The 27,087-nt window shown below is 35.3% G+C and overlaps 3 protein-coding genes and 1 long non-coding RNA gene across 6 annotated transcripts in view; 2 read left to right on the forward strand and 2 right to left on the reverse strand.

Moving 5' to 3' along the window:
• The first annotated feature begins 1,579 nt into the window (after window positions 1-1,579).
• LOC149729969 (uncharacterized) lies at window positions 1,580-2,804 on the forward strand. The gene is made up of 2 exons (XR_016385904.1): window positions 1,580-1,942; window positions 2,039-2,804. It is a non-coding gene; the product is annotated as an uncharacterized LOC149729969 (long non-coding RNA).
• Window positions 2,805-2,920: 116 nt separating this feature from the next.
• On the reverse strand, window positions 2,921-4,249 carry LOC149729970 (uncharacterized). The gene is made up of 5 exons (XM_089887217.1): window positions 3,901-4,249; window positions 3,620-3,831; window positions 3,388-3,564; window positions 3,203-3,278; window positions 2,921-2,998 (listed from the first exon to the last, which is right to left on the reverse strand). Exons 2-5 carry the CDS (start codon window positions 3,707-3,709, stop codon window positions 2,994-2,996), a joined length of 348 nt encoding a protein of 115 aa, XP_089743343.1. The 5' UTR covers window positions 3,710-3,831; window positions 3,901-4,249; the 3' UTR covers window positions 2,921-2,993.
• A 29-nt stretch (window positions 4,250-4,278) lies between these two features.
• The window catches only part of LOC149729971 (sodium channel protein type 4 subunit alpha B-like), a 28,380-nt gene continuing 5,571 nt past the window's right edge, over window positions 4,279-27,087 (forward strand). Inside the window, exons 1-23 of one of the 3 annotated variants that reach the window (XM_089887199.1) lie at window positions 4,279-4,547; window positions 5,171-5,293; window positions 6,305-6,423; window positions 6,880-6,978; window positions 7,397-7,525; window positions 7,922-8,040; window positions 8,407-8,593; window positions 9,454-9,615; window positions 12,195-12,494; window positions 13,210-13,367; window positions 14,347-14,504; window positions 15,061-15,188; window positions 15,480-15,663; window positions 15,855-16,043; window positions 16,393-16,569; window positions 23,182-23,370; window positions 23,597-23,719; window positions 23,902-24,066; window positions 24,618-24,818; window positions 25,089-25,319; window positions 25,712-25,885; window positions 26,109-26,252; window positions 26,686-26,861. In XM_089887199.1, coding sequence (XP_089743325.1) covers window positions 4,464-4,547; window positions 5,171-5,293; window positions 6,305-6,423; window positions 6,880-6,978; window positions 7,397-7,525; window positions 7,922-8,040; window positions 8,407-8,593; window positions 9,454-9,615; window positions 12,195-12,494; window positions 13,210-13,367; window positions 14,347-14,504; window positions 15,061-15,188; window positions 15,480-15,663; window positions 15,855-16,043; window positions 16,393-16,569; window positions 23,182-23,370; window positions 23,597-23,719; window positions 23,902-24,066; window positions 24,618-24,818; window positions 25,089-25,319; window positions 25,712-25,885; window positions 26,109-26,252; window positions 26,686-26,861 — 3,719 coding nt within the window. In that variant the 5' untranslated portion in view covers window positions 4,279-4,463. The remainder of the gene's footprint in view (window positions 4,548-5,170; window positions 5,294-6,304; window positions 6,424-6,879; window positions 6,979-7,396; window positions 7,526-7,921; window positions 8,041-8,406; window positions 8,594-9,453; window positions 9,616-12,194; window positions 12,495-13,209; window positions 13,368-14,346; window positions 14,505-15,060; window positions 15,189-15,479; window positions 15,664-15,854; window positions 16,044-16,392; window positions 16,570-23,181; window positions 23,371-23,596; window positions 23,720-23,901; window positions 24,067-24,617; window positions 24,819-25,088; window positions 25,320-25,711; window positions 25,886-26,108; window positions 26,253-26,685; window positions 26,862-27,087) is intronic. The other 2 variants (XM_089887200.1, XM_089887201.1) reach the window with 2 other exon arrangements.
• Window positions 17,527-22,837, reverse strand: LOC149729972 (DC-STAMP domain-containing protein 2-like). The gene is made up of 12 exons (XM_089887203.1): window positions 22,704-22,837; window positions 22,294-22,581; window positions 21,900-22,026; window positions 21,618-21,704; window positions 21,188-21,394; window positions 20,772-20,971; window positions 20,297-20,443; window positions 19,665-19,964; window positions 18,997-19,369; window positions 18,587-18,747; window positions 18,107-18,294; window positions 17,527-17,843 (listed from the first exon to the last, which is right to left on the reverse strand). Exons 1-12 carry the CDS (start codon window positions 22,811-22,813, stop codon window positions 17,557-17,559), a joined length of 2,475 nt encoding a protein of 824 aa, XP_089743329.1. The 5' UTR covers window positions 22,814-22,837; the 3' UTR covers window positions 17,527-17,556.

A 27,087-nucleotide genomic window follows, 5' to 3' on the forward strand; every position in this document is an offset into this window, starting at 1 on the left:
TTTTAGTTTTAATCAGCTTTATAAAGTGGCGCACTGCGTTTTATGCTGTAAGACTGTGCTGGTAGCTGATTCAGAAACAAAAACTTGCGTGTGAATGTTTTCATTAAGTAAGTACTATAAGGTAAAACGGTTACCGTTATCACATGATACTCCATATTTCCGCAACGTATTTTTAATGGTTAGTAACGTTCTTAGAGTCCTGACTATGCGGTAATATGTAAGTCTGTGAATATTTCTTGGACATTACATAATGGCGGTACACGAGAATGAAAACATGGACCATCCTAAACTAACGTACCATATAGTAGGGCATCGAATGTTAGAATATATTACGATATAAAAATATGGACAAATGCGAGCCCGCAAGTCAGTATACTTCAGAAGAACGCATGAAATATTAAAATTAGGAACTTTTTTGTGCAATATAATATTGCTTCTACGTGGTAACCGGAACGATATATATATATATGTGTAAAGGGGGCAGCAGTACAAAAGAAACGTTCAATTTGATTTATAGACGATTTTACTAGGAAACAGCATAATGCTGCGTTTGAATACAGGCTGTATCAACGTGTATGCTATTTTAGTTTTTACCATTTCAAATAATTTTATATCTTCTGCGTGTGTTTTTTTAATTAATGCGCCTGTTGTACACACTGTCGCAAAGTAACGGGATTATCTGCGGAAATGTGAACTTTTTTCTAAAGTGAGTTTCCTTTTGCGCGTGGTGATAAAAAGAGAATTTGCTTTTTCGGACGCTGTGATTATTCTGCACCAAAGAATGGCAGTTGTGTGTAGACTTTTTAATTATTTATTCACTAAGACGAAGCATAGCACGAGAATATTGAACAGTTATGCGAGAATGAAATGCTTATATTGCTTTTGCGGTTTAATGCTGTTTCACGCCTTAAACGCGTTGATTTTAAAAGATAAAGCCGCCATGTTATTTCATCTTTGGAAACCTACACCAAGATGGCCTAAAAACGGATAAGATTTTAGGGAATTTCTCCGCACAGTTGTAGGTTAAACAATAAAGTATTTATGAAGGTTTTGGCCACTTTTATCGGAGATATTGAACCAGCAATCGCGTATAGCGCTCTCTTAGTGATAAAAAACAGGAGTTATAATTCTTGTCAGCCTATAGTATATTTTGAATTGGAAGAATCGAGCACGAGCAAACAAACTTGGCAATACCCTATACCGTATAGGTTAAAAGCCGCCTTGACAGCAATAACACCTTATTTCCCGAAGGAGAGCAAAGAGTTTAGGTACGATATAAGTGTAGTATATACACTGCACGCGTCTCTTTATATTCAATCAGCTACCCGTTCGATTTCAGTGGCAAAATATGCGCCATGGTCGATGAAAAAAATGGTTAATCTGAAACGACGTATTCAATACAATATAACAAGCACTGTTAAAAGTTCGGTAGTTAGCACTGGGATATTTCTGTTTCACGTCGACGAATTGCTTTCGTGCATCAATTTTTCATAACCAGCGAATTTCTAAGTCGTTCTCAGGATTATAGTCGCTTTTGAAATGGTTGTTTGCGCCTGTAACACAACATTTAAGTGCTTTTGGTTTTACCATAGTATACTGAAGTGATAGTACGCTAACGAGACCACGTGACCACTTTTCACGCATGAGTGCACAGTTGCACTTCGCCCGACAGTTCAGCCAGACAGTGCAGTATAACAGTGCAAGGCAGAGTCCGTATATAAGCATTTTTATATGTTTATATACGGAAAAGGATCGCGAAAATTGTTGTATAATGTACAGTGACACATTTTTAATAGTTTAGCGAATTTGACTGATCGTTTGCGTAAAGAAATTACATTTGTAGCCAGATTGGAAATAATCATCATAGAGTAGCATATATACAATGGCCTCTGCTTAAACGAAAGTTTTCTGGACGACCTATTTGCTGATTCACTAACCACAGGTAGCACCAGATATAAGAACTTTACAAGTAAAAATCTCAGAACTTATGCATTGAGTTCTGATCTGGCAGATATTCAACCCACTGTAATTATTGAAGATTTCGGAAACAATTCTAATGCAATTATTGACATGATGGAGAAAGTGCCTGGACTGCTGAAATGCCCATATGCAGACTACCTGTATGTGCTCCAGCAAATCTACGTTCTTGCTGTGAAGAAAACACACAAAAATCCAAGGGAAATTGATTTTAATGCAGTGTTTCATAAAATATGGGAAACAACATTTATGAAAATATTTATCGATCATTTGCTGGATATACATGGTGATAGGGATGAAGAGGACAGCAGTTAATGTAGTATTTTTAACTAAACAGGAGCATATAAAATTATAAATAACACAATTATCGAGAATGGTCACGAGGTGTATGAAACAGAACACCTGTGTTATAACGACTGTCGTTTTCCCGGCACACATTTGTAAATATATGAACGCTTATATTTTATTTTAACACATTGCTTTATTTTTTCTTTGTTCTTTTCCTGCCCTTTTATTATTCTTGTTTGAACTGTATTTCGAAAATTTTATTATAATACCGACCTTTAAAAAAGAGTTTTGCTCTGGGTGCGATCAGTTAGTGCAGTATAAATGTTTTATTTATTATTCAGCTTATGCTTATCATGTGTATACAGTTTAAGAAGCGAAAAGTTATCCATAAATTTAAATAGCCTTTTGCCTCTGTCCTGCTATCCTACCCAATACATCATTTCTCAAGGTTTTTTTTTATAAAGCAGGACAGAGGCCCTTCCTTGAGATCAATATTAGGATTATAGAATAAAAAAAATGGTAAAAGAAAAAAAAAAAAACGGTAAAAGAAAAAAAGTTACAACTTTTTTCTTTTGGGCATCGGAGCATCACATACAGTGGTCCACATATTTTTGGTTCCGAATGTGGTGTTCCCACCTTTAATTTTTTTGATAACTTTTCTTTGGGTATAGTGTGCAACAGAATATCCAAACTGATGTATATCTGGGTCTTGCATTCGTCTGCCCATTTCACGCTAAATAAAAACATTCTAATTAATATAAAAATATTTGACAGAAAAAGGGTACTTTGATATATCATTTTGTTTCACATTCATAATTGATGTTTATTTTAAGAATTTGGGAAAATTACTGTACAATTTGTAAACTGAGTAAGTTACAGGAAATTTGTAAATTTACTGTAACTTACTCAGTAACATGAGCCACAAACATTGCTGTACCTTCAGCTCCCTGGACAGAATCCAAGTTTTTTGCCACCTGTAAACTGAAGATATCTTTCGCCAGCTTAAGATTCATCTTAAAAGATAATAAACTTGTTTTTAAAACTCCAAGTACAATATAGAAGGTGCAAGTTTAAAACACCATTAGTCACACAAATGGAAATTGCATGTTATTAAATATCTACCTTGGAGAAAGGATTTAGATGAATATGTGCCTTTGTTAAACGGGTTCGAAATAACAACATGGTTGATTGTTCTTGTTCGTATAGCTGGTCAATATGTTGCCATAAAATATCCATGCCTTTATAATTCATCAACCGAGTACCAGTAAAACCCGATGAACAGAGTGAATTTCTGACAGTCTACAAAAAAATATTTGAATATTAAAAATTAGAAATAAGAAAAAAAGTAGTTTACCTTAAGCAAGTGTGGTGGATCGGAACAAAGAAATATAGGCCGTTCTTCTGAAAAGGGATTTGGGGCAACCAGAACAGAATCGTAATCCATGCCCCCAGTTGAACTTACAAGTTTAAAAAATACTCTATTGATGTTTAATCCATCTGCTACAACGCAGTGAATTGCATTAGAATTGTTTCCGAAATCTTCAATAATTACAGTGGGTTGAATATCTGCCAGATCAGAACTCAATGCATAAGTTCTGAGATTTTTACTTGTAAAATTCTTATATCTGGTGCTACCTGTGGTTAGTGAATCAGCAAATAGGTCGTCCAGAAAACTTTCGTTTAAGCAGAGGCCATTGTATATATGCTACTCTATGATGATTATTTCCAATCTGGCTACAAATGTAATTTCTTTACGCAAACGATCAGTCAAATTCGCTAAACTATTAAAAATGTGTCACTGTACATTATACAACAATTTTCGCGATCCTTTTCCGTATATAAACATATAAAAATGCTTATATACGGACTCTGCCTTGCACTGTTATACTGCACTGTCTGGCTGAACTGTCGGGCGAAGTGCAACTGTGCACTCATGCGTGAAAAGTGGTCACGTGGTCTCGTTAGCGTACTATCACTTCAGTATACTATGGTTTTACGGCAACGCCGAGTTACGGTAGCTTTTTATTTTGCAGAGTTGTTTTGCAGAAATATCTATAAGCGTTGTTTTAACAGATAGTGCGGCTATGTTGACTTTCTCTGTTTTTTACTGACGCGAAATGCCAGAAGGCGAAGAATTTTGGAATATCAAAACCCATTGTGTTTCACAAGCCATTAGAAAATAGGAGTTTTACGAAGAAATGGCAATGATTAGGGGACGGAAAATTCGGGTTGAAAAGAAAGAAAGAGACTTTGAAATCGATAGGAGCAGTCCAAACGGAAAGGTAAGAAACAACTTACTTTAAAATCAATAAGATAAATAAATTTTGGAATGGCTTGTCTCTTTATGAGCGAAATTTGATTGCAAATTGTCTAAATTAGTTTTCCATTAAACTTTTCCCATTTCATAATGTCCCTCACGTGCAATTTGCTTCACTTCTAATATGGAATAGTCGGCTTTTAAACTGGGTTTTGGATATAAAGTGTATTTTAAAGGCGATATATTATTCATTAACAGATCTTTGTCATCAAAATGTAGATGTCAATTTAGTTACACAAAATCTTTTGCCAAGCACCTTTATGTAGTCTACAACAATTGTCTTTTTATTGTGTTCGATAATTAGATTGCAGCCAAATAGTACTGTGGGGTAAGATGGATACCGTAGCGTCATAACATCCCATGTTTCCTGGTCTAGTTTTCAAACAATTAACAACATTCTTTTAGAGTCGTAAGGATATAAGGTTTTATAGCTCGGTAACTAATCTTTGTTTACCACCGAGTGTAATGATAGAGTGAATATGAACAATCTTGGCCCAAACTACTGTATCATAAAATCATACCTTTACCTTTTTCGACAAGTATTCAAATAAATAATTTCCGCACAGTTAAGCCACATTTTACCTTCAGAATTGTTCCGCTCCCTTGGCTCGTTTAAAGCAGCAACGGCGTCTTACTATTGGTTACTCAAAAACTCCCGAAAAATTATTGGAGCCCATCGAAGACCCTGACCCATTTTACAAAGACAAAAAGGTTTTTACTTATGTTTTAGGTTTAGCATATGTAGTAAGGTGGGGGAAGATGGGACACTTTTAGTACGTAAAAAATATCCGGATCGTGTATTAACAGCTAACAACGGCCTATGGGAGTCGTGAGGATACGGTTTTATAATTCTTTGAGTGTTCTTTGTTTACTACCTGTAATAAGAGGAAAAATATAATGAACAGGTGTCCCGTCTTACCATATTTTATTAAAAAAAAATCGCACGGAATTAGATTCTAAAATGGTTTAAATGCAAGTCGTTCCGATTTTTAGTATCTTTAATATAAGATTTTACAGGCATGCGCAGTTGCTAGGAGATAAAAATTTAATTTTTTTAGCCTTTCCTGTATACCCCTCGTCAGCACCTGATCGTCTTGCTATACATAATTTATATTTAAAACAGAAATGTGTGTGAATTGATAGCGTGACAATTTGACCACAGTATGTGGCTTCCCTACTGTACACAAAATACTCCTTGTGTTTTAGAGGAATCTTTATTCTGTACAGATTATGGCCTATACGCTAGGCATAAAAATTAAATGGGTTGCTCTAAGCTTACGTACGTTTTACGACTTCCAATTTGATTTGACCTTTAAAGTTGGCGGTTGTCACACAAAAATATCTTGCCTACACATATGTGGTTATGAAACTAAAACTCTCACTTACAAGTTACATATGTGGTAACCCGTAATCGGGCACGAGGTGTATGAAACAAAACACCCATGTTAGTTTTCCAGTCACGCGAGGATAAAGTAAGTTGCAAGGAAAAATTTATTTAACTTCAACATCTATATGAATAAACGTGTCTTGTTAATCCTCGTGTGGCGGGCCAACAACAGTCGTTACAACAATATAGTGTTCTGTCCCATACACCTCGTGCCCTTTATGAGTTGCCATATGTAACTTTATGGATGATCATACACCACCGCACACAGACCTACATCCACTATATGTTTATCCACATAACAAAGCCAGTATTTATTTTAGCAACATGTTTTACAGACTTTTCTTGTCTTGAATGAAAACCGTCTCATCTTTCGGTTCAGCGAGGAAAAATCTCTGTACTTGTTTGGACGTGAAAGCAGATTCAGACGACATTTTATCAACATATTGGTCAACAAATATCCTTTTAAATCGTTTAAAAATTATATTGCTGTAAATAACATAATTTAAAATCCACATATTCTGGGATCTCAACATTTAAGGCCATTTACCACGCGTGTATGCACACACGAGGGCGTATTAGTGCAAGCGGTTAAATTTAAAATGCCCACAGTTTGGGAGATGTTGTTATGATTAATTTTATTCTACTGCTTTTATCAAAGAATTATTAATTCTTGTCCGTTTTATTAATCGCTCATAGGGTAGCCTATATATATGCAACCTTTTAAAAAGATATACAACAAAGACACGACATATGGTTGCGTTATTTGCGGACATGTCCATAAAATAGTCGTAATAATATGTTAACCATAGTCGACAGCGGCAGTTAAAGGGTTATTACCAAACACTGCCGCAATTTCATTTATTTGTAAAAAAACAAAAATTAGTTTATTTTCTTAACTTACTTGTGTCACGTGGTTCAATGGCATCGTCATCGTCACAATTCTGATAAACTGCTTAGTCATGATGATTACGGGAAACGATAAACCACAATGGTCCGAAAAATATGTCGAGTAAGGTTTTTTTCATAAAAAAAAGTTCCGCTTATCTTTACGTATATTTTTTATATGGTCTCATATTAATCTAAACACATTTATAGATAGTACCTTTGGGGTAATGGACCAACGGAGGCCTTAAGTCTCAGCTCCTGTACACGTTGGGCCTCTATAACCTCACTCAAACCTCACATTCCGTTTTGACAATTTTCTCTGTTTTGATCACTTTTATCAGTACGAAAAATTAAGAAAATCTGTTTTAGATTTAATTTAAAGTATGTCTGGGTTTTATTGTTTCTTGCACTTTCTATTCTATATGGATGAGGTCATTAGCGGATCTGAGATTTATAAAGCCTGGTTTGGCTTACTACCCCATACACATATGTAGCATAAAATATTTATGTACCTTTAATACCAAATGTTTTGAATTTCCCAGGCATATATTCACTGCTATTTACACTATCGAAGCGGCTGTTAAAATCGTGGGACGTGGGTTCGTTTTGCATCGATTCAGTTACCTTAGAGACCCTTGGAACTGGCTGGATTTTATCGTTATCATTGCCGCGTAAGTTGTCATTCAACTTTATTTATCGACAAAAGAAGAAAGTCGATCTCAGCCAAACTCTTCTTATAAAACATGGTAGCCATTCAAAAGGTATGGCTTTTAGGAATATACGTGGTTATAGCTTTTTAGTAAATTACCATCGATCCTGTTAGTTTCAACGTAGGTTCTCGGGCTTTTATTGAATAACCGTCACACCAGCTTTGAGTATGACGTCATGGAAGAATGACGTCACGGGAAAATTTCACATTCTTTCAATAAACACTGGAAATTTACGATACAGTTAAATATGTGTGATATAGTTTCATTAAACGCCAACAAAAACAGAGCTTTGCTTTTATGGTCTGTGAAATCTCTTTGTGCGGTTTCATTATATAAGTTTGTTCACCTGCTTTTCAGGTATGTTTTGGTCATTATATCTCAAACTTCAGCTGGCGATGCCTCCAAGATCAGTAGTCTTACATTCCTGAGGGCGATTCGGGTTCTCAGGGTTTTTAAAACGGTCTCGGTAATACCAGGTAAAACAAGCGGATAATTGAAAACGTGTTTACAGCGTTTCTCACTTTTAAAGGGGCGGCCTTGGTTTTGTGTCTTTTTTCCTTTTTGCCCCATTTCCCCAGCGTACTAATAACGGCACAGAATACGAGTATATATTTCTGTGGGGTAAGATGGGACACCTTAAGCACATTTAATATCCAAACATTCTGACCGTTTTTTAAATAATTACCAACGGTCTATGGAGTCTTAAGGAAACAGTTTTATAATTCTTTAATCGTTCTTTGTTTACTACCAAAACGAACGAGAAAATAGAATTAAGAAGTGTCCCATCCTCCTCCGCCCTACTATATATGCTGGTTCTTTTAACAGTTATTGTTGTTCTGTAGGTCTCCGTATGATCGTATCGGCTTTAGTTGCTTCCACAAAGGCACTCAAAGATGCGATGTTGTTAAGTCTGCTCGGTTTCTCAATGTTTTCCTTGGTCGGATTTCAGTTTTTCCGCGGTACATTACACCACAAATGTGTTCTCCGTCCACCTGCCTTACTCCCATATCCACCTATGTGTTACGAAACGTAAGAATTTATGAATTATATAATTTTTTCTGGATCAATTTTCTTTAAACCTCACTCCCCCTATTGTACATGTTCTATTTTAAACACACTTGTGTTTTCATTAGAAGTTTAACTTGGATTTAATTAAACATGAATAGCTCGTTGTTTGTCTGCTATATAGGTGTAGCAACCGCACTTATTTTCTTCAAATTAATAAAAAATATGTTTAAGCGTGTTTTAATATCTGCTGTTTAGTCGCTATATGCTGTCTCTTTTACATTTTCGCATAAAGTTATTATTATTATTTTTATAAGTAATTTGATTCATTCCTACCCCGCTAGCCAAAAGTAGGTTATTAATGAAATTTGATAACCTACATTTGACATTTACTTTCTTCACTGTTTTAAAATATGTGCCTATACTGGAACATAATGTTTTTGAATGAACTTTAAAGCAACACTGTATGCATGTCTTTTCATGCACTATCTACTATACGTACCTTATCTGTATAGACTACACTAATTTAAATGCATCATACAAAACTATGTTTATATGTGAACTTGTACTAAACACCCACAATTGTCAAGAACTTGTACAGCCGATTTGAAAAAGTATATATATAGTGATGTGGGGGAAGATGGGACACCTTTTCTTTTAGTTTTCTCTTTCCATTTGGTAGTAAACAAAGAACATTCAATGAATTATAAAACCGTATCTTCACGACCTCTTTGGACCATTGTTAATTGTTTAAAACACGATCCGGCTATTTGGATATTATGTGTTAAAGGTGTCCCATCTTCCCCCACCCTACTACATAGTACTATGCGAATGTAACAAAACTTTACAATTCCTCCGTTGAAATCTGCTGCTTTATATTTTAGGTATGGAATGAACCAAAACAATTCTACCACGTCTTTATGCAAAATGAATGAAGTTTACGGGAAAGTAATATTGTCTAATTTTGGGTCACAAGTGATGGAGGAAATGACGTACTTGGATGACGTGTTTCGGGCTTCGCAAAACCAAACCACCTACATGTTTTCGTAAGTCAATTATATTTATATCGTTTAAAATGGTGGGGTAAGATGGGACATCTTTATAATGTCCAAATATCCTGATCGAAGGGTGTCTCATCTCCCCCACCCTACTATATGTTTTATTAGTCTGGTGGAGTAAGATGGATACTGTAAGCAAATAAAGTCTTGCATTTCCTGGTCGTAGTTTTTGAACAAATTAAATTGGAAACGATTTATTTGCATATTAATTCGGAACACGTTAACATCTTTTCAAAGGCGATTAAAAAATAATTTTCAAAATGGAAAAAAAAATTAAGGAAAAATATAAAAATGTAAAAAAACAAATGCATACAAAATGATATATACAGTATTAAAAAATATAAATAAATGTTTGGGAAGCATCGTGTAAACATGGGTATCTTAATCTGTTTTCCTCGTATTGATTTTACTGGAGCTCGAACCACGTCATAATATGACGTAACATCCGGTCGTCAAAAATGGCGCAGTACGATTTGCGTGGTCGCCAAATATCGGTCTCAATTAGATTTTTAAAAGTACATTGTAGAAGTGTTTCCATATCCTGTAATGTTGGGTGGAATTATTGTGTTTGGTAATTAATAAGGAAACACTGGCGGTTATTTTTATTCGCAGTATGTTTATAACATAAGCTATATTACCCCGTTCATTTAGAGTCGCTGGGTTATCGTTAAACAATTTAAGAAATATTCTTTGTGTACTACCGAATGTGACAAAAAAAAGAAAAAAAAATACGTCCCATCCTACCCCAGCCAGCTATGCATAGTACCCAGTGTAAAATGCCACTTACTCTTGGAGTAGCGTTGAAACTTAGTCCTAGAATGGATCGTAGCAAGGACCTAGTCGATGCTTCTAAAGCTTGCATGCATTCTTGTGTCACAGATTCCGGGTTACAAACCTGGTAACAAAAATAACTTGGGTTTTTTACTGTTCCAAGCTCGTTAAACTATAAATTATTGATTCGAAAACAACTTACCTGCTCGCTAGCAGCCGGTACAGTTTCAGACACTCTGCGAAGGCAAGTTTTCGGTCCGCTCTGCGTTATGTCAATAAAACGCCGATTAATCAAGGGGTGTTGTAACCATTAACTATTTACCGGTTTCAAAATTTTAAATTTTTAATTCTAAAAGTTGACTTTTAAACTGTTAATAAAAAATAAATAAACGTATTAAAAAATCTAGAGTGTTAACTTGACTTACATTGAGCGCGTCCCCGACTTCCATAAACCACTGCATTAAACGATAAACTTCCAAAGCAATGCTAGCTCCTTCTCCATGTTGGCCAGCTATGTCACTTTTTTCTTCGTCGGTGAGCCAGAGCCTTTCTACCGAAGCTCTCGCCTTATTAGGAATCTGTATGACAAATAAAACACTGAATAAAACGATTTTTACGGTGCACAGTTATAAAAAAACTCATATAGTCGTCGGTATTTATAAAAAAAATATAAATGAAACTGCATACAAAGTTACGTATGAGAAAACCTGTAAGCGGGCACGGGGTGTATTAAACAGAACACCCGTGTTATAACGATTCTCGCTGCCCCGACACGCGGGGATAAAACAAATTACATTCTTACTTTCATTCACATTCATAAAATACGTTAAATTGTTTCCTTGTAACCGTATAACTACATACATGGATGCTTTGACCGTTTCCTTTCCTTCGCAAAAGGCTGCCACCCATAGAAGATAGGTTGTGACGAAATGCAGCTAAATCAAATTGCGTAGGTCTTGAAGGACAAGATAGACCCATTGTGCATGGTGTGCATGTCAATACAACCATAACTACAAATGACACAAATTTGAATGATCCCATATCGCTTGTTAAATTATAATTCTTTTAGTTGATAATGGTCGAATGTTCTTCTTTGTACTTGGGGTATAGATAAATCGTCTGAATTTTCTGAATCTTTAGTTATAATAGAATGAAATGATGCCATCTCGGATTTGCGTTGCTTCTTATACTTTCTGCGTGTTTGATCTGCCTAAAATTTTGCTAATTTTTTTTCTTTGGGGTTTTACATGGATATGCAGGAATATTTATTATATTTGACCGATTACCTATGTTTGGCTATTCTGTTATCTCCTCCGGGATTCGGGTATTTTTAGCTGGAACGTTTTCTGTTTTGAGAATTAAGGAAAGCAGTAAGTTCGGGAAACTGACAAAATTCCCAATTATAAGCGGAAATGTAATACGGCATCAGGGGTACATAGCGGCCGTGTCCTGCTGTTTATTTTATGAGAAACATGATATGAATTAGTATAAGATTTGACAGGCGTGCGAAACGATGTTTATTCTTTTATAGTCAAAACAAATATTTTATTCACACGAAATGATAAGAATTGTTTGGTTAACAGTCCCGACCGAAATCGCCAGGATGGGAAATCTAAAAATGTATTTTGCTTCTTTGCACAGAAGGGTATAGAGTATTGATAGTTTTATGTTTCCAAATTTAGATATATAGGTAACTTAAATCTATACTACGCGAAGGGAAGTACATAAGCATATTTGGAAATTTGTATTATGCAATGATTTCTGGTTTTTTTATCTTTATTTTCTACTTTTTTCAGATCCGGTACATTTGAACAGCTGACCAATTCTTCGATAGCTACTGCAGTGCTGCCGACAGAATCGAGCTTAAGTTTCACAACGGTCAACACTGAAATATGGGACAGTTCGAATTCTACCATAGAAAAAGGCCAGTGTCCAGTTGTACAAGGACTTCTGCCTTGGAAGTTTCAAAAATCTAAAATTCCAAAGTTCAACTCAACAAATTACAAATTCGATTGGAAAACATGGACAACAAATCCTCAGAAATATTTAAAAAACGGAGTGGCGTACCAATTATGCGGCAACCTTACTGGAACACTGTAAGTGGTAACTTAAACTTACGAATGCAGTATGTGTGTTTGATCTAAATCCCAGGTCCACGAAAAATGTCCTCGCCCATATAGAATATATTTAATTGTTTAGGTTGCAAAGTGGCGTTAAAGAAAACCTCTTGTCAAGATAGTTCATTTTATCCTAGAAATCAGCCCGGACGGTAATGTAAAAGTACACCAAACATCACTTTTCCACCAATGTCAATGAATAATACATTACAGCTATCACCTGTCCAGAAACAAGGCATATCGAATTTCTGGTCTCACGACATAACAATTTCATTTTCTCTACCCTGTAACGTGTACGGCTTTTACAGCTAATTACAAACAACTGCCTAATGTTTGCAGCGAAAAGCTTTTTTGAAACTTTGTTTTACTTTTAAAAATGTTTAAAGCTTTTTGGGCTTTGCAAAACAGGTCTAAAAATAATCATTAAAAAGCCATCGATTTTACTTAAATTTCGTGACGTGATAGTGCTGTGGGGTAATATGGGAAACTGTTAGAACAGTATCCCATATTTCCTAATCGTGTTTTTAACAAATAACAACGCTCTTTTAAAGTCGAAAGAATACGGTTATAGGATTCCTTGTTTATTATAAATGGGACGATAAACTAAGGAAATAATGGATCATCTTACCCCAACCTACTATATACAATAAAACATGTCATTTTCAAAATCATGAATTCCTAATATTTCCTACAGTCAATGTCCAGCTTACACAATGTGTTTAAAAGTTGGATCAAATCCGAACTTTGGTTTCACAAGTTTCGACAATTTTCCGTTCGCTTTCCTTTCTGTATTCCGACTTTCTTTGCAAGACAATTGGGAGGAATTATATCTACAAGTACTAGAAACAAGCGGTATGTGAATCTTCATAAATTCTATACTTATATAATCTTTTTTTTGTATATTAAGGGTTAATGGGCCAACTCGTTAATTGTTAAAAACAAGAATAGGAAACGTGGGATATTATTTAATAAAGGTACCTACCTTACCACTAGGTGCTATACGACGATTTTGCATTACTTGATGCCAAACATGTTTTTGCATTACTTGCGGTACAACATTTTACACTCTGTCGAGTTAAAGTGAATTCCCCATGTGCATTTAGTTGGCCTGCCTTTATCAGTTATTCTTTCCATCGGGAAAGTTCTGTTAAACAAACCAGACTTTAGCAAGATGTACGACCGCCCATGGATGCGCCTTTTAAAATCACACCCCTTTCAGCGCGCGTCGCCCACTCAAAGAAATAGTCGTTAAACTTGGATGCTGCGCATGCATAAATAATGCGGAAAGCTGCACTTACAAATCTTAGAGACCGCCGAGATCGGTCGGCGTTCGCAATATTGCAGATGCGTTTATTGAGCTACTCAAACCGCAAGCAATTTACAAAATGCGGTTTCAGTCAGGATTGAAATGATAAAATCTCACTCAGCAGAATGCATACCATGGACGAATTCGCAAAAATATGTTTGTTATCAAAAACAACGCGTGCTCTGATTATGACGTTTTTATTGTCAGAAGTGTAATTTCGATTAAGTATGGAATTAAACGAATAAAAAAACAATTAAAAATTATTAATTTAGTAAAATTTTAGCTTTCATCGTGGTCGAGGGATACTGTCGTCTTGCCTATATATCAGACCCCATAACATGCGATACATATATAGCACCACACCCACGTAGAGTTTAATAGAACTTTTCAATTTTTAAACTGTTAATTTTTTAAAATTTTCTAAAATTTTAATAAAAAATATTTTTGTTAAATTTTCCAATTTTTCAAAAAACTTTTTAATTTAACCATTTTAATTTAACATTTAATATTCTCTACATCACGTAGGTCCGGTGTCCGTCCTCTTTTTCCTCACAATGATCTTCCTTGGAAGTTATTATCTTGTTAATCTGATCCTCGCTGTGGTCGCATCATCATACGAAGGGCAGAGGAAGAGTGTTGAAAATGCTCTCGAGGTAGAAAAAGTGGAACTACTCAATGAAAAAGTGAGAAATTTTGGATTGTACAATGTTACATACCGATTATTTTATTTTGTTTTTATACACTGTAAATCAGTTTTATATACATACTAGGATGGGACACCTTTTCATTCTATTTTCTCGACCTATTTGGTAGTTAACAAAGAACATTCACATAATTATAAAACCGTATTCTCAAGACTCCCATAGACCGTTGTTAATTGTTTAAAACGCGATCAGCGTATTTGGATATTATGTGCTAAAGATGCCCCGTCTTCCTCCACCCTACTACACTTAATTTGATTTTTGGAGTACATCTGAATTTTCTCATATTATGTGCCTATAGATGTAACTTGTTAGCATGTGTGTCTATGAACTATACACTCAACAGTCGTTGCTCGGATTGTCAGCTAAAATATCACCCACGAAGTTGCGTACGTGATAACCCGTAAACGGGCACGAAGTCATTAAATATTATAGGTGTTATGTAACGTATATCCTTCCTCACACGAACAATTCCCACACAACGTTGTGTTTATTCTGTTCTAAAATATCTATATAAAATTATTTCCATTCGCCGCAGGAAATTTTAACAAAGCGACGAAACGCAGCCCGTACAGTGGTCGCGTTCAAAGCAGACGATTTGCAGATTCAGAAAAAGCGATTTTACCATTTGCGATCGTGGTATAAATGCGGAGATATTATGATAAAGTAGGTATTTCGTTGGTTGTATTTGTACGCTATTATGTTTTATATGCAGTAGGTTGGGGTAAGATGGTATATGTTTTATATTCTGTTTTAAATCGATTCATTTGGTATAATAAACAAAGAATATTTACAAAATTGCATATAACCGTATATCCTCACGACTTTAAAAAAAGGTTTAACTCGCCTTTTTAAAATGGTAGCCCCACAGAATTGTATATGCCTGTACCTTCATGGCTCCTAAAGGCCGTTGTTAATTAAAGCATTTTCGAGTTTTAAATTTCATTTTTTATAAAGGTGGTCATGCTGCGAAGGTAGTAGCATCATCTGCCGCATACGCAGCAAACTGCACAAGTTCTTCACGGCCTCAGCGGCCGAAATGATCACTGTTACACTTGTGGTTCTTAACACGCTTTTTATGGCGATGGAAAAAGAACCGAAAGACGATATATTTAAAAACTTGCTCTACTATTCAAACGTGGTAAGTTGGCGTTGCAAATGCTGTATAAATACGATTTTTGTAAAGTAGATGGTACAAAGCGACTCGTCGAATAGAGCATGCAACTTTTTTAAAAGAAAAAAATCATTTATAATATAAAAGACAGATTTTACTAATTTTGATATTAAAATATTTTTAGAAATTCCTAAATAAAATATGTCTACTTATACCAGGTGTTCACGGCTTTATTCGCCATCGAAATGGCTCTCAAAATCTTCGCCCTTTCGCCTTACAATTACTTCAAAGCAGCGTGGAACATATTTGACTTCGTAGTTGTTACACTGAGTGTGTTTGAATTAATTGTGTCGGACAAATTACCGGATGGTTTATCTGTACTAAGAACATTTCGACTCATACGTCTGGTAAGTGGTCAGTTATGGTACCCATAGAGAATATATAGGACACACGTGATGAAAAAGATAAGACACTCTTTCATTCTATTTTCTCGGGCCATTTGGTAGTTAACAAAGAACATTCAAAGAATTATTTATCCGTATCTTTACGACTTCCATAGACCGTTGTTATTTTTTTAAAACACGATTAGTTATTATGTGCTAAAAATTTTAGTAGGGTGGGTGTCCTATCTTTCCCACCCTACTAAACATGTTACCGTATAATTCTTAACTAAAACGTATTGAATACTTTCAATTTAAAAATAGTCTCTAGGTTTTCAAAAACTCCCTTCTAAAACTAATCAATTGTCTCATACAGGTTCGAATACTCAAGCTGGCAAAGTCGTGGCCAACTCTCAGCAAACTGATGCAGATGATTGCCGACTCGCTCAGTAAAGTCGGATATCTCACTCTTGTCTTACTAATAGTGTTGGTTATCTTTGCTTTGGCAGGAATGCAAACTATTGGCACCCAGTTCTTTATGGACAGAACCACGGTAGGTAGATTTAATATAAAGATTAAATGAAGCATAAAAATGAATAGGCAGCAAACCGAGGGAAAAATCTCTGAGTTGAAATGTGACTTGAAAGGTTAAATGAAGCATAAAAATGAAAATTATTCATTTGAATTTTCGTGGCGGGGCAACGACATATGTTATAATACAGACTGTATTTTGAAACCTCCATAAAGAACCAATTTTGTTAAGTGTCTTGTCCGCTGACACATACGTCCACGACATGGTAGCAGCGTCGAGCCTCGAACTCGTAAACCAAACGTGACAATAACTGTGACGGGGGGTCAAACATCTTGTAAAAAATTCAAATTAATGAGCGGATTAAAAACTGGGTCCAACAAAAAGTTAAAAATCAAAAGAACGGCAGACTGTCATAACCTGGACTTTGGCCTCTTTTCTTACAAAACACCGCGTTTAGGCTGCTTTTGGCGAAAGAATATTACTTTTATTTGTAATTCAGAACTTAGCGCTACAGTATAGCATTGCTACTGCTTTAATTATTTATGCAGCTCAGATTAAACCAGAGCCGGTTGCAATGGGCGCTTCTTTTACAGGCTTAAGGGTGCGAGAAAAAAGGCATCGAGTTAGACTAAGTGTCTAAGCATCGAGTCAGACCAAGTGTTGAAACCTTGCTTTAAAGTTACTCTAATCGAATCGGACTTGGTGAAATTAGACGTAACCAAGTCGCTCCAGTTCGGTTTTGAATGAATACCACGGGTTAAAATCGATTTAAAAAGACGTCTGAAGCAATCAGTTTGATTTTGACTTAGGAACGGGACAGAATGTGCGAGTTATTTCATGGTCAGTGAATACGTGACTTTTGCCACGTTTCACACATATGAACTATAATTCGGAATAATATTATTTTGATCGGCTTTTCTTAAGCTATTGACAGCTGGATAAAATATAATAGAAATCACTAAAACGACTTCAGTTTGCTATAAATTTATTGATTTTTTAATGTTTATTTCATACGTCGTCGCTTGACGTATCAGAATTAACAACAAAATTAAATTTCTTTCTACCCCCGCCAGCGCTAGTTTGATTTTTGTGCCTTGTTTTCCGATTTCTCGTTTTTTGTGATGTAACTTTCGTTTTTCGTGACGTCATTAATGACGTAGTTGCGTGGGTGGAGTCTTCAGAATCGCTGGTTGACTCAGTTGCGCTACCTACCGGGATAATACTCTCACGCGGCGGCTTCGCTTCAAAATGAACGTGTTTCGAAATTTTCTCTTTTATTTCGGCGTACGTGGAATCTACAGAATATTAACAATATTAGTTATTCTGCTTTATTTCAGTGAGGTCTTATGGTACGTTGTAAACTGTACTTAACTTTTACGGTTCTAACCAAAGTAGCGTTGTTAGTTGTTAAAAACACGATTAGGAAAAATGGGATAATATGTGCAAATGTAACCAACTTATCTATAAAAAAAATGGAACACGTTTTCTTATCATTAAAAAACTATATACCTAAATTATTTTAAACAGTTTGAGATTTCTTAAAATTATCCCAACTTACTTTCGTCATCATCGTCGTCGGTAGATGGCGCTGACGAGTCAGATATTCCGCTCGAATCAATTAGTTGTTCCACTTCCTCCGGGTATTCGTTACGTTCGGCTGATTTCACTGACGTCAGACTAGTTTTACTTCTTTGCCTTTCTCTGCCAACTTTTTTCCCATGTTTCATCAAACATAATAAGCAAAGTCTGAAAATAAAAAGTACAGTATGGTGGGGTAGAGTGGGACACCTTTAGGGGTAAGGCGGGACACATATTATCTTGATTGCGTTTTAAACAATTAACAGCGGTGTATATGAGTCGTAATGATACAGTTTTATAAACTTTTAATGTTCTTTGTTTACTACTAAACAATATTAAATGTGAATGAATGCAACTTATTTATTTTCCTGAGATGGGGCAATTTTTCGTTGTAGCAAATTACTCACATAAAATTAAAGTTCAAACATTAAAAGCATGCACATGTTCCACCAACCCATACCTATGCATGTCCTCGAAACACTCAATGCAATATCTTCCTTTACACCCAAACCTCTCGCAAGAAGTGAAAAATTTTGCATGTTTTGCACCACCAGCCACCTTACACACATGACATCTGTACTTTGTACGACCGCTCGCCAACCTTGCAAGCCAGCCTATAACCTGCATGTTGAATTGAATAATTTTTTTACTTGTTTTCCAAAGAAATAGTTAAAGTATGAGAGCATGAAACATTTTCCCGACAGAAAACTAGCAACAATATGGTAAAAACTTTAAAAGATGCAAATAAAAACTCGATTTAGACTAGAATTTAAATTAACTAAAAAAATGAAAAATAGTCTGTTTAATAAAACAAAAAAAATGACCTTAAGTTTTATATATGGTGAATAAATATTTCCCTTTCCAACTTACACCTGAATAGCTGGCCAACCGATCAGCTAAGCCGACTTTCTCTTTCTCCGCGTTCTTCTGTGCTTCTAAACAAGCTTTTTTAAGCGAGTTCTTCATTCTTGCATCCGGGCCTACTCCTCTTCCTCGCAGGATCTTCGCTCGGAGGAAAAGAATCCGGGCTCTTTCTCTTTTTGGGTGAAAAGTCGCCATTATACGACGTCTAGACCTTAGGACGTACGATTCAACGATACAGATTACGTAGCAGAGCAAATATAGAGATATTATGACGGCATAAACGATGTAGTCCGGGTGCTTTGCAATTGGAAGGCATTTGTCCATGGCGAAATTGTATCCTTCTGAACTGGCGAGTCGGTCCAAAGCTGAAGCAATTGACCTTGTGTAATAAGCACAGGTGTTATTATTATGACTAAATGTGACTTGTAACATAATTATCCTTCCGGTGTGGGAACGGTTGTTTTTACGAGTTACCACGTATGTAAATTTGTGGGTGACTAACTGTTATATTTAAAAATCATTTTAATGTATGGCTGACATTTTAAACTACCCATGAGCATAAATGACCACTGGGTTGGAGCAATTGCTATTAGGTATATTGTCCTAAAACACACACACGCCAACAATATAGTATACCAGGCACCGATACAATATTCTAATATACAACTATTTACCTGTAAATGACTGAGACGAACCCTGGCCCTACTATCGAAAGAGAAATTAACGTTGCTGCCATTTCTTGACCAGTTTCCCCAACCCCTAACTTGTCAGCTGCAGCCTTGGCCCCTTTTTGTACCGCTTGGTGCAGCAGAGAGCCAGCTTGCTCGCGCAGCGTTAGCGAATTGGTGATTTTTTGTAGTAACCAATAAAAACTGTAGTCCACAAAAATAACGGCAAGGGTGTACAAGAAACCAAACGTCAAAAGACTCATGCCTTTTGTGAACTTTTTTAACTCTCTTCGTGACATCCATATACTGTCAGCAACCAAAAAGTAAACAGTTATTTGTCAAACTTGGCAACTTGATTGAATGAATGTAAATTATTGATCCTTGCGTGGCGAGGCAACGACAGTCGTTATAACACGGCTGTGCTATTTTATACACCGCATATGCAACTTTGTGGGTGACGATTACCTTTTTTGTACAACTATTTATCGCAAAAAGTAGATGTATCTAACATTTCACAAATTCAGTAAGCAAGTGCAAGCGAAGTTACATCTTCCAAAGTGTTTTAAAAATACAGACTGGTACCACTCTCTAAACTGTAATGGCGTACCAGTTTTTATGGTAAATTGGCTTATGCTTACCGGTTTGGGCTTACATAAAAAGAATTCTCTCTTGCCCTAAGAGGCAACACAGCAATCTCTCCCTTTCTCTTTCTTCTCTTGTCCAGTTTTATGAACTTATCCGTTATGTAAAAGTTGTCAAACTTGATTACTGTCAGGTACTTATGCCTGCAGATAAAATGCGTTAATATTACAAATGTGTATAAAAAATGACTGTGTTCTAGTAGGGTGGGGGAAGATGAGACACATATTTATTCTATTTTCTGGTCCCGTTTTGTAGTAAACAAAAAACATTAAACAAAAGAAAAACGTTTTTTCACGAGTAACGACACCCCTACCGCTGTTAATCGTTAAAACACGATCAGGATGTTTGTATATTATGTGCTAAAGGCGTACCATCTTCCTCCACCCTACTATATACCTGCACTTTATTGCTTTGAAAATGTAGTTAAAACACACCTAAAATATATTCAACAATAAGTGTGTGTTGTATTACCTGTACTTCAATGCTTTCAAAATAACCACTACGATAGAAAAGCCCATGGCAAATCGAAGCCATTCGAATGCAGATGTCACATGCTTTAGATCTCCTTTTACTTCAGTTAAAATATCGTTTGTAATGTCACTGATGCTCTTGGATGAGTTCATGTCGTATTTAAACTCATACGAATATGACATATTGAACTTAAACTCGGCCTAAATTGAAAAAAAAACTATTATAATTGAAACGAAATTTTGCTATTCGAAAGGAATCTTATTTATTTTACGACGTATTTTTTGTGTTGTGTAGAAAAAAAATAATAACATTCATCAAAAATGCACTATTTATAAATTATATATTATATATTTGAATTAAATCGAATTTAAAAAGAAAGCTCAAGTTCAATAAAAACAAAAATTACATTCAACAACCTTTATTCTTTCGATGGCTTTTTTGACCGGAGCAGTAATTAGTTTCTTCGCCTGTTTAGCCACAAATCTTGGTATAATGCATAAAAATGACCCCAGTTTTTGACTGCAGACGCTTCCCATGTTTCGTATAAAGTGGTTCATTCTATTAACAACACGACCAATAGATTGTAGGTTTGCAGCGAATTCTGTGTACATTTCTTGCGCGGTCTGCATGAAATATGAATATAGAAGGGTGGGGAAAGACGGGACACCTTTAGCACATAATATCTAAATATTATGTGTATGTGATTCGTAAGGATATGGGGTATAAGATGGATACCGTTGGCACAAAGTATTCCACAATTTCAAATCGTGTTTTAAAAGCTCAAGGGGTGACAACACAAAATTGACCCAAATTTTTATAAAAAGCAACTTCATAAGTTATATTTACCTCAACTGCTTCAATTATTGTATCTACAGTGTCTTCCATTGTAGATAGAACGGCGTTTTGACCGTCATGTACCAGCGCTTTAAGACCCTTTAACATTATAAATGAATGGGTGTATTCCGTGTATAACATGCGTTATTGCTGTCGCGTGGCCGGTAAAACAAGAACACGAGTGTTTTCTGTTTTGTTTCATACACTACGTGCCAGCTTACAAGTTACTACTTATGTAACTGATACACGCATACATCATTAAATATGAATAAAAGTATAACACGTAGTTCATACCTGAGACACATTGTATCCCAGTTCATCCCCGCAGGTTAGCGAGCGAGACATCTGCTTATAGTTGTATGTTATATTCGTAGTAGGTCCAGTTACTAGCAGCATCATGCAGAACGCCATTATAATAGTCCTGTAAAAATGCATACAGATTGCATAAAAACTTGGCGGAATGTGTATTAGAATAAATATATTAATAACTTTTATTTGTCCCTACGATTACAGTAGCGAAGATTGAAACATATTTAAAACGAAAAGAAGACGGGATATAGCGACAAAACAACAGTTGTTAAAATAGTCTTACAGTTATATATTAACATATTCATTATTAATTGGAAAAAAAGTGTGCGTCACGAGCAACACGACCCGTACAATATTATATAGTATATGGGCTATATACCTGCCTTTGCTGGTACAAAAAGATGGTAACAGTAGCGCAACAACTGTTCGCACCATTTTAGAAAACGCCATTCCCAGAGCAACAAGAAAACCTATGGTACCAGTCCACCACGCAGCTTTGCTGGGCTTCCACTTGCTGTTGTATGTTAAGACCAAATAAAATCCTTGTGTGAGCGCAACACCAGTTAGAAAACGAACGAATAAAACGATAAGATAGTCTTCTTTTTCTTCTGTGTCTTTATGGTCGCTATCTTCTATTTGAAACGACTTTTTACGCAGAAGAAGACGCCTTGAAAATATTAGGTGTAAATATAATGTAGCCTACAGTACGCTAACTTTGCGAGTTATTTTATATTAAAATAACTAATTGGCTAGTTTGAAAATTGCAAGCAATGGCAAGAAAATACTTACTTCTTAATTTCTTTATCACTTTCTGAAGACCATGTTGATGTACTTGATAATAACGAATACTTTGAAGCAGCAGCAGCGGTACCTCCTTTTTTGCCTTTAAAAAATCCCATTATATATTCCTTGAGACTTGCAAAGTAACCCATACGCATTGAGGCATCGTCATGATGTGACAGAAGCGTTCTTCCGATTCCAAATCTCCGCATTTTTGATGTTTTTGTAAATAAAAGTCCTAAAACATTCAGTTTACATGTACAATACAACTGTATACTGTAGGTATGCGTTCGCGCTTAAACTAGATGAAATGAATAGTACTGTGACGCAATATACCGACATATTTGCGAATAACTATATGATATTTCATGTATTTACTGTATTTATATTCATATAAACCAGAAAAATTACTGTATAAGTACAACTAAATTAAGTCCAAACTAACATTTTTCCTGTTAAGTATGTTTTAACTTTATTATTTTGCCAGGGCCTGCCGTTGCGATGGCATATGAACAGTTTTCCACACGCGTTCTTGGTCGTGTTTCGAATCCAGTGTGGAGAATGGATACAGAGCATGTGGAGTTGCATGAACTCTGTTCGTACAGAAGGTTCAGATGGTCTTATTCCCGTGTGTTTGTTTATATTTATCGGCGTCGTATTCGTTGGGAACTTGGTGGTAAGTTAAATATTACTTATAATGCTATAGCTTTCGCAATGAGTGTTTTAACGACTATCGTTTTGCTGCGAATCCCTTTCTTAATTTGAACTGCTGTATTTGTAGAGATATATAAACTTTTTGTTATGTGTGCTTAGGCATTTAAGAACGCATGCAAAGTCACAAATAGGATTAGTTTAGAACCATGTTTTAGGTTAACAAGTTAAACACGTATTGCATTCAACAGGTGCTGAATCTGTTTCTTGCGTTGCTTCTCAATTCGTTCAACAGCGACGCTTTAAATGCCGGAGGTACCAATCGTAGCGGGGCTCGAAAATTTCTCAAATCGTTGCGAAATGCTGGAATGAAGGTAACAATTTCTACACTAAATGTTTTGTTAACAAATGTATCTAATAGCTATGTTTTACTGTATAGTAGGGTGGGGGAAGATAAGACGCCTTTTTATTTTCTTGTGGGCAAAAACAAAAAAACTGTGATAATTGTTTTTCCTTGGAATTTTATTAAGGCAGTTATAACTCTACTTTTCTACAGGCATTACCCAAACTACCTGCACCAATCAAAAGAAAACGAAAAGTTTGCCCGAGTTCCAGCAGAAGTACTACAGACTCGGAAAACTCTTTGGAAAAAACTACTCCACCAGCTATACATGTCAGAGATGCTCAGAATGAAAATGGGCATAACAGCAACAATATATCGGTAGGTTTATATTATAGCAGTTACGGTGTAGTTGATTATAGTATTTGAACTTTGAAGTAAATGTATATAGTACTGTGGGGTAAGATGGATACTGTTAGCACATAATATCCCATCGTTTAAGCGTGTTTTTAACAGTTAAAGGGCCTAAACACATCCCAAATGTACATTGCTTTAATCGATAGAGTGTGTTTTTCTAATTCCAACGACACCTTATTTGTTTTAATCGTTTTTTTTTTTATAACCAAAGATATTCCAGCTCAAACACCATGAAATTCATAAAAAAAAATAAATCTTTTTGAATTTACCACAAAAAATAAAAAAGCAACGCGGGGTGTGTTTACGCATTTTAACAACACTTCTTTACTCCTAATGATATGGGTATATATTTCTCCAAATATTCTTTGTTTACAACCAAATGGGACGATAGAATAGAATAAAAACATAAACTATCATTGTTTTTTATATGGGACGCCAATTCCAGCAAAAAATAATAGTGGGTACAAAAATAACTTTAAAATATTTCCTTAACTTTAGATTTTATAATTTTTTAGAACTATAGTCGTGAACTGACCAATGGCGTCCGAATGAATGGCAAGACATTAGCGAACGCAACCGCCGACACTCCATCAAAACGAACTGAATCCATGGACAAAGTTGAACACAATTCTGACGACTGGAAACCCGATATAGCATTACCGATGACGTTCTTACGCAACAATAATGAATATCACCATGAAGTAGCTGCAAATGAGGTAAATTTTGTTGGAAAACATTTTAACAGTGTCACCTATTTATCATACAGTTATACGAATAAATCATTTGGAAGGGTTGGAGGAGTTGGGACACTTTTTCATTATTTTTTCCTGTCCAATTTGATAGTAAACAAAAAACATTGAAAAAGCATGTTTTAACAACTGCTATTTTGCTATTGATTTCCTTCTTTTCACTCCTTTTAAATATTATTTTCTTCGGAACGTTTTTGATGAAATAATTAAAACTAAGTTATGTTTTATTTTTTACAGCAGCATTCAAACGGACATAAACACACTCCCCCAATGCCCACCAAGTCATGCAACGGAGATCTACCTGCAAAGGAGCATTGGACTATTACAGTATCTCGCAAGTGTGGGCTCTCATGGGTGAAACTGAAGGAAAAATGGTGCAAATTTCGCATGACAATGAACATGGTGGTGCAACACAATATCTTCGAAAGTTTCATTATCTTTGTCATTCTTCTCAGCAGTGTAGCGCTGGTGAGTAAAACAAGTTTTGCATTTGAATATGCTGTTTCTAAGCTCATATATTTTGGTGCTAGTGAAGAATTCTTCCCCCATGTTATTTGCTAACCACTAACCCTTGACTACTAACCTCCAAAACAATCCAAAATCTCCCACTGGCCTAAACTGTAACGCACCATAGGAGTCTTCATTAGTGCTGTAAAAACTGTTTTTCTTTTAAATATAATTTTGAGCTTATACACAAAAAAACAGAAAACTAAAAATGGACAATAACTTTAGACAGTTTATAAATTTTAATTTATTTTTCTCAAAAGTGCCTTTAAACCAGGACATGATACTATTACTATATATTTGGGTTAATTTACTTATGACTCCACACATTATCTCACCCACTCTATATATTACAGGTATTCGATGATGTCACGTTACCATCGAAGCCCAAATTTAAGTTTATTCTTGGCGTATTCGATCGGATATTTACAGCAATATTTGTGGTTGAGATGCTTATGAAGTGGGTTGGCTTCGGATTGAAAAAATATTTCACTAATGGATGGTGTCTGCTTGACTTCTTTATCGTAGTGGTAAGTATATAAAGACACCTTCATATTAGAATAATAATTTTATTTGTATCTTTATTTGGGAAGATTTAGAAATGTTTAAAATCGAAATACAGGTAATTAGACAAAACAAGAGTTGTTAAAAAACTTTTAAAAAACACTAAACCTGTTATAACACATTGTGGGCATATGTGTCCTTGGGCCAAACTTATACGACTTTTTCTTTTATTCATCATTTTTTTCCCAGGTATCATTGGTTTCTCTGTCCTTGGAGATTATTGCAATGCAACAACAAGGAAAGAGCAACACAGACCTTTCATCATTAAGGGTGCTGAGAAGTCTTCGGGCATTTCGACCTCTTAGAGCAATGTCTAGATTTGAAGGGATCAAGGTAAAGAATATTTGAGACTTTCGCAATAGCACGATGATTAACCTAGAGGTTGCTGAGTCAAAGCTTGCTGCTGCTACCATTGTGGTGGTAACTTGTAACTGGGCATGTGGTGTATGAAACAGAACACTGATGTTATAACAGCTTTTTTTGTTAAAGTTGGATAAATTAGTTACATTCATTTATCACACATTCGTTAAATTTAATAGCTGGACTTGGGTATAACATTGTCTAAACTGCAGTTTTTAGGCCAGGAATTTTCGTATTATTTTGATTTAGTATTGATAGCAACTATTTTTAATTATATTTATATATAACCTTTGCAATTTTTTAGGCTTAATGATTGTAGTATAAATTGTTTTTTTCAATGATATGGTAAATTCATACAAACACTTACATTTACCAGACATTAATTTAACATTTTCTTTCAAAATAGGTTGTAACTGATGCTCTGTTTCGTTCAATTCCATCAATTCTCAATGTATTTGTTATCTGCTTAATTTTCTGGCTTATCTTTGCTATTATGGGGGTGAATCTATTTGCCGGAAAAATGGCCTCTTGCAAATGGAAAGCCACTGGAGAAAAAGTCTGGCATAAAACAGATTACAAAAAGTTAGTAAAAAATTAGTTTTCTAAATATATATATAATAATTCCATAAAATATATTTAAAAAAATTACTCTTTTAATAAAAGTAAATACTAGCATATGTGTCCTTGGGCAAGACACTTAACTGAAATTGCTTTAATTCAGAGGTTCAATAAGTGACTATTTGTAAAAGCCATAAATAGTGTGTTTATTCATTTATATCTTAACCTACCTTACACTTAAAAAATACTG

Source organism: Ciona robusta, chromosome 10 (assembly GCF_009617815.1).
Source record: "Ciona robusta chromosome 10, ASM961781v2".
Lineage (NCBI taxonomy): Eukaryota > Metazoa > Chordata > Ascidiacea > Phlebobranchia > Cionidae > Ciona > Ciona robusta.

Bases quoted from the DNA above. Each gene is read 5' to 3' on its own strand.
- LOC149729970 (XM_089887217.1), bottom strand. From the start codon at position 3,709: ATGGATTACGATTCTGTTCTGGTTGCCCCAAATCCCTTTTCAGAAGAA. The intron at 3,565-3,619 runs GTAAACTACTTT...ATTTTTTTGTAG, and splicing joins ATCCACCACACTTGCTTAAG to ACTGTCAGAAATTCACTCTG. The intron at 3,279-3,387 runs GTAGATATTTAA...TTATCTTTTAAG, and splicing joins ATCTAAATCCTTTCTCCAAG to ATGAATCTTAAGCTGGCGAA.
- LOC149729972 (XM_089887203.1), bottom strand. From the start codon at position 22,813: ATGGGATTTTTTAAAGGCAAAAAAGGAGGTACCGCTGCTGCTGCTTCA. The intron at 22,027-22,293 runs GTATATAGCCCA...GCATTTTTACAG, and splicing joins TTTTGTACCAGCAAAGGCAG to GACTATTATAATGGCGTTCT. The intron at 17,844-18,106 runs GTAAGTTGGGAT...AATATTCTGTAG, and splicing joins CGACGACGATGATGACGAAA to ATTCCACGTACGCCGAAATA.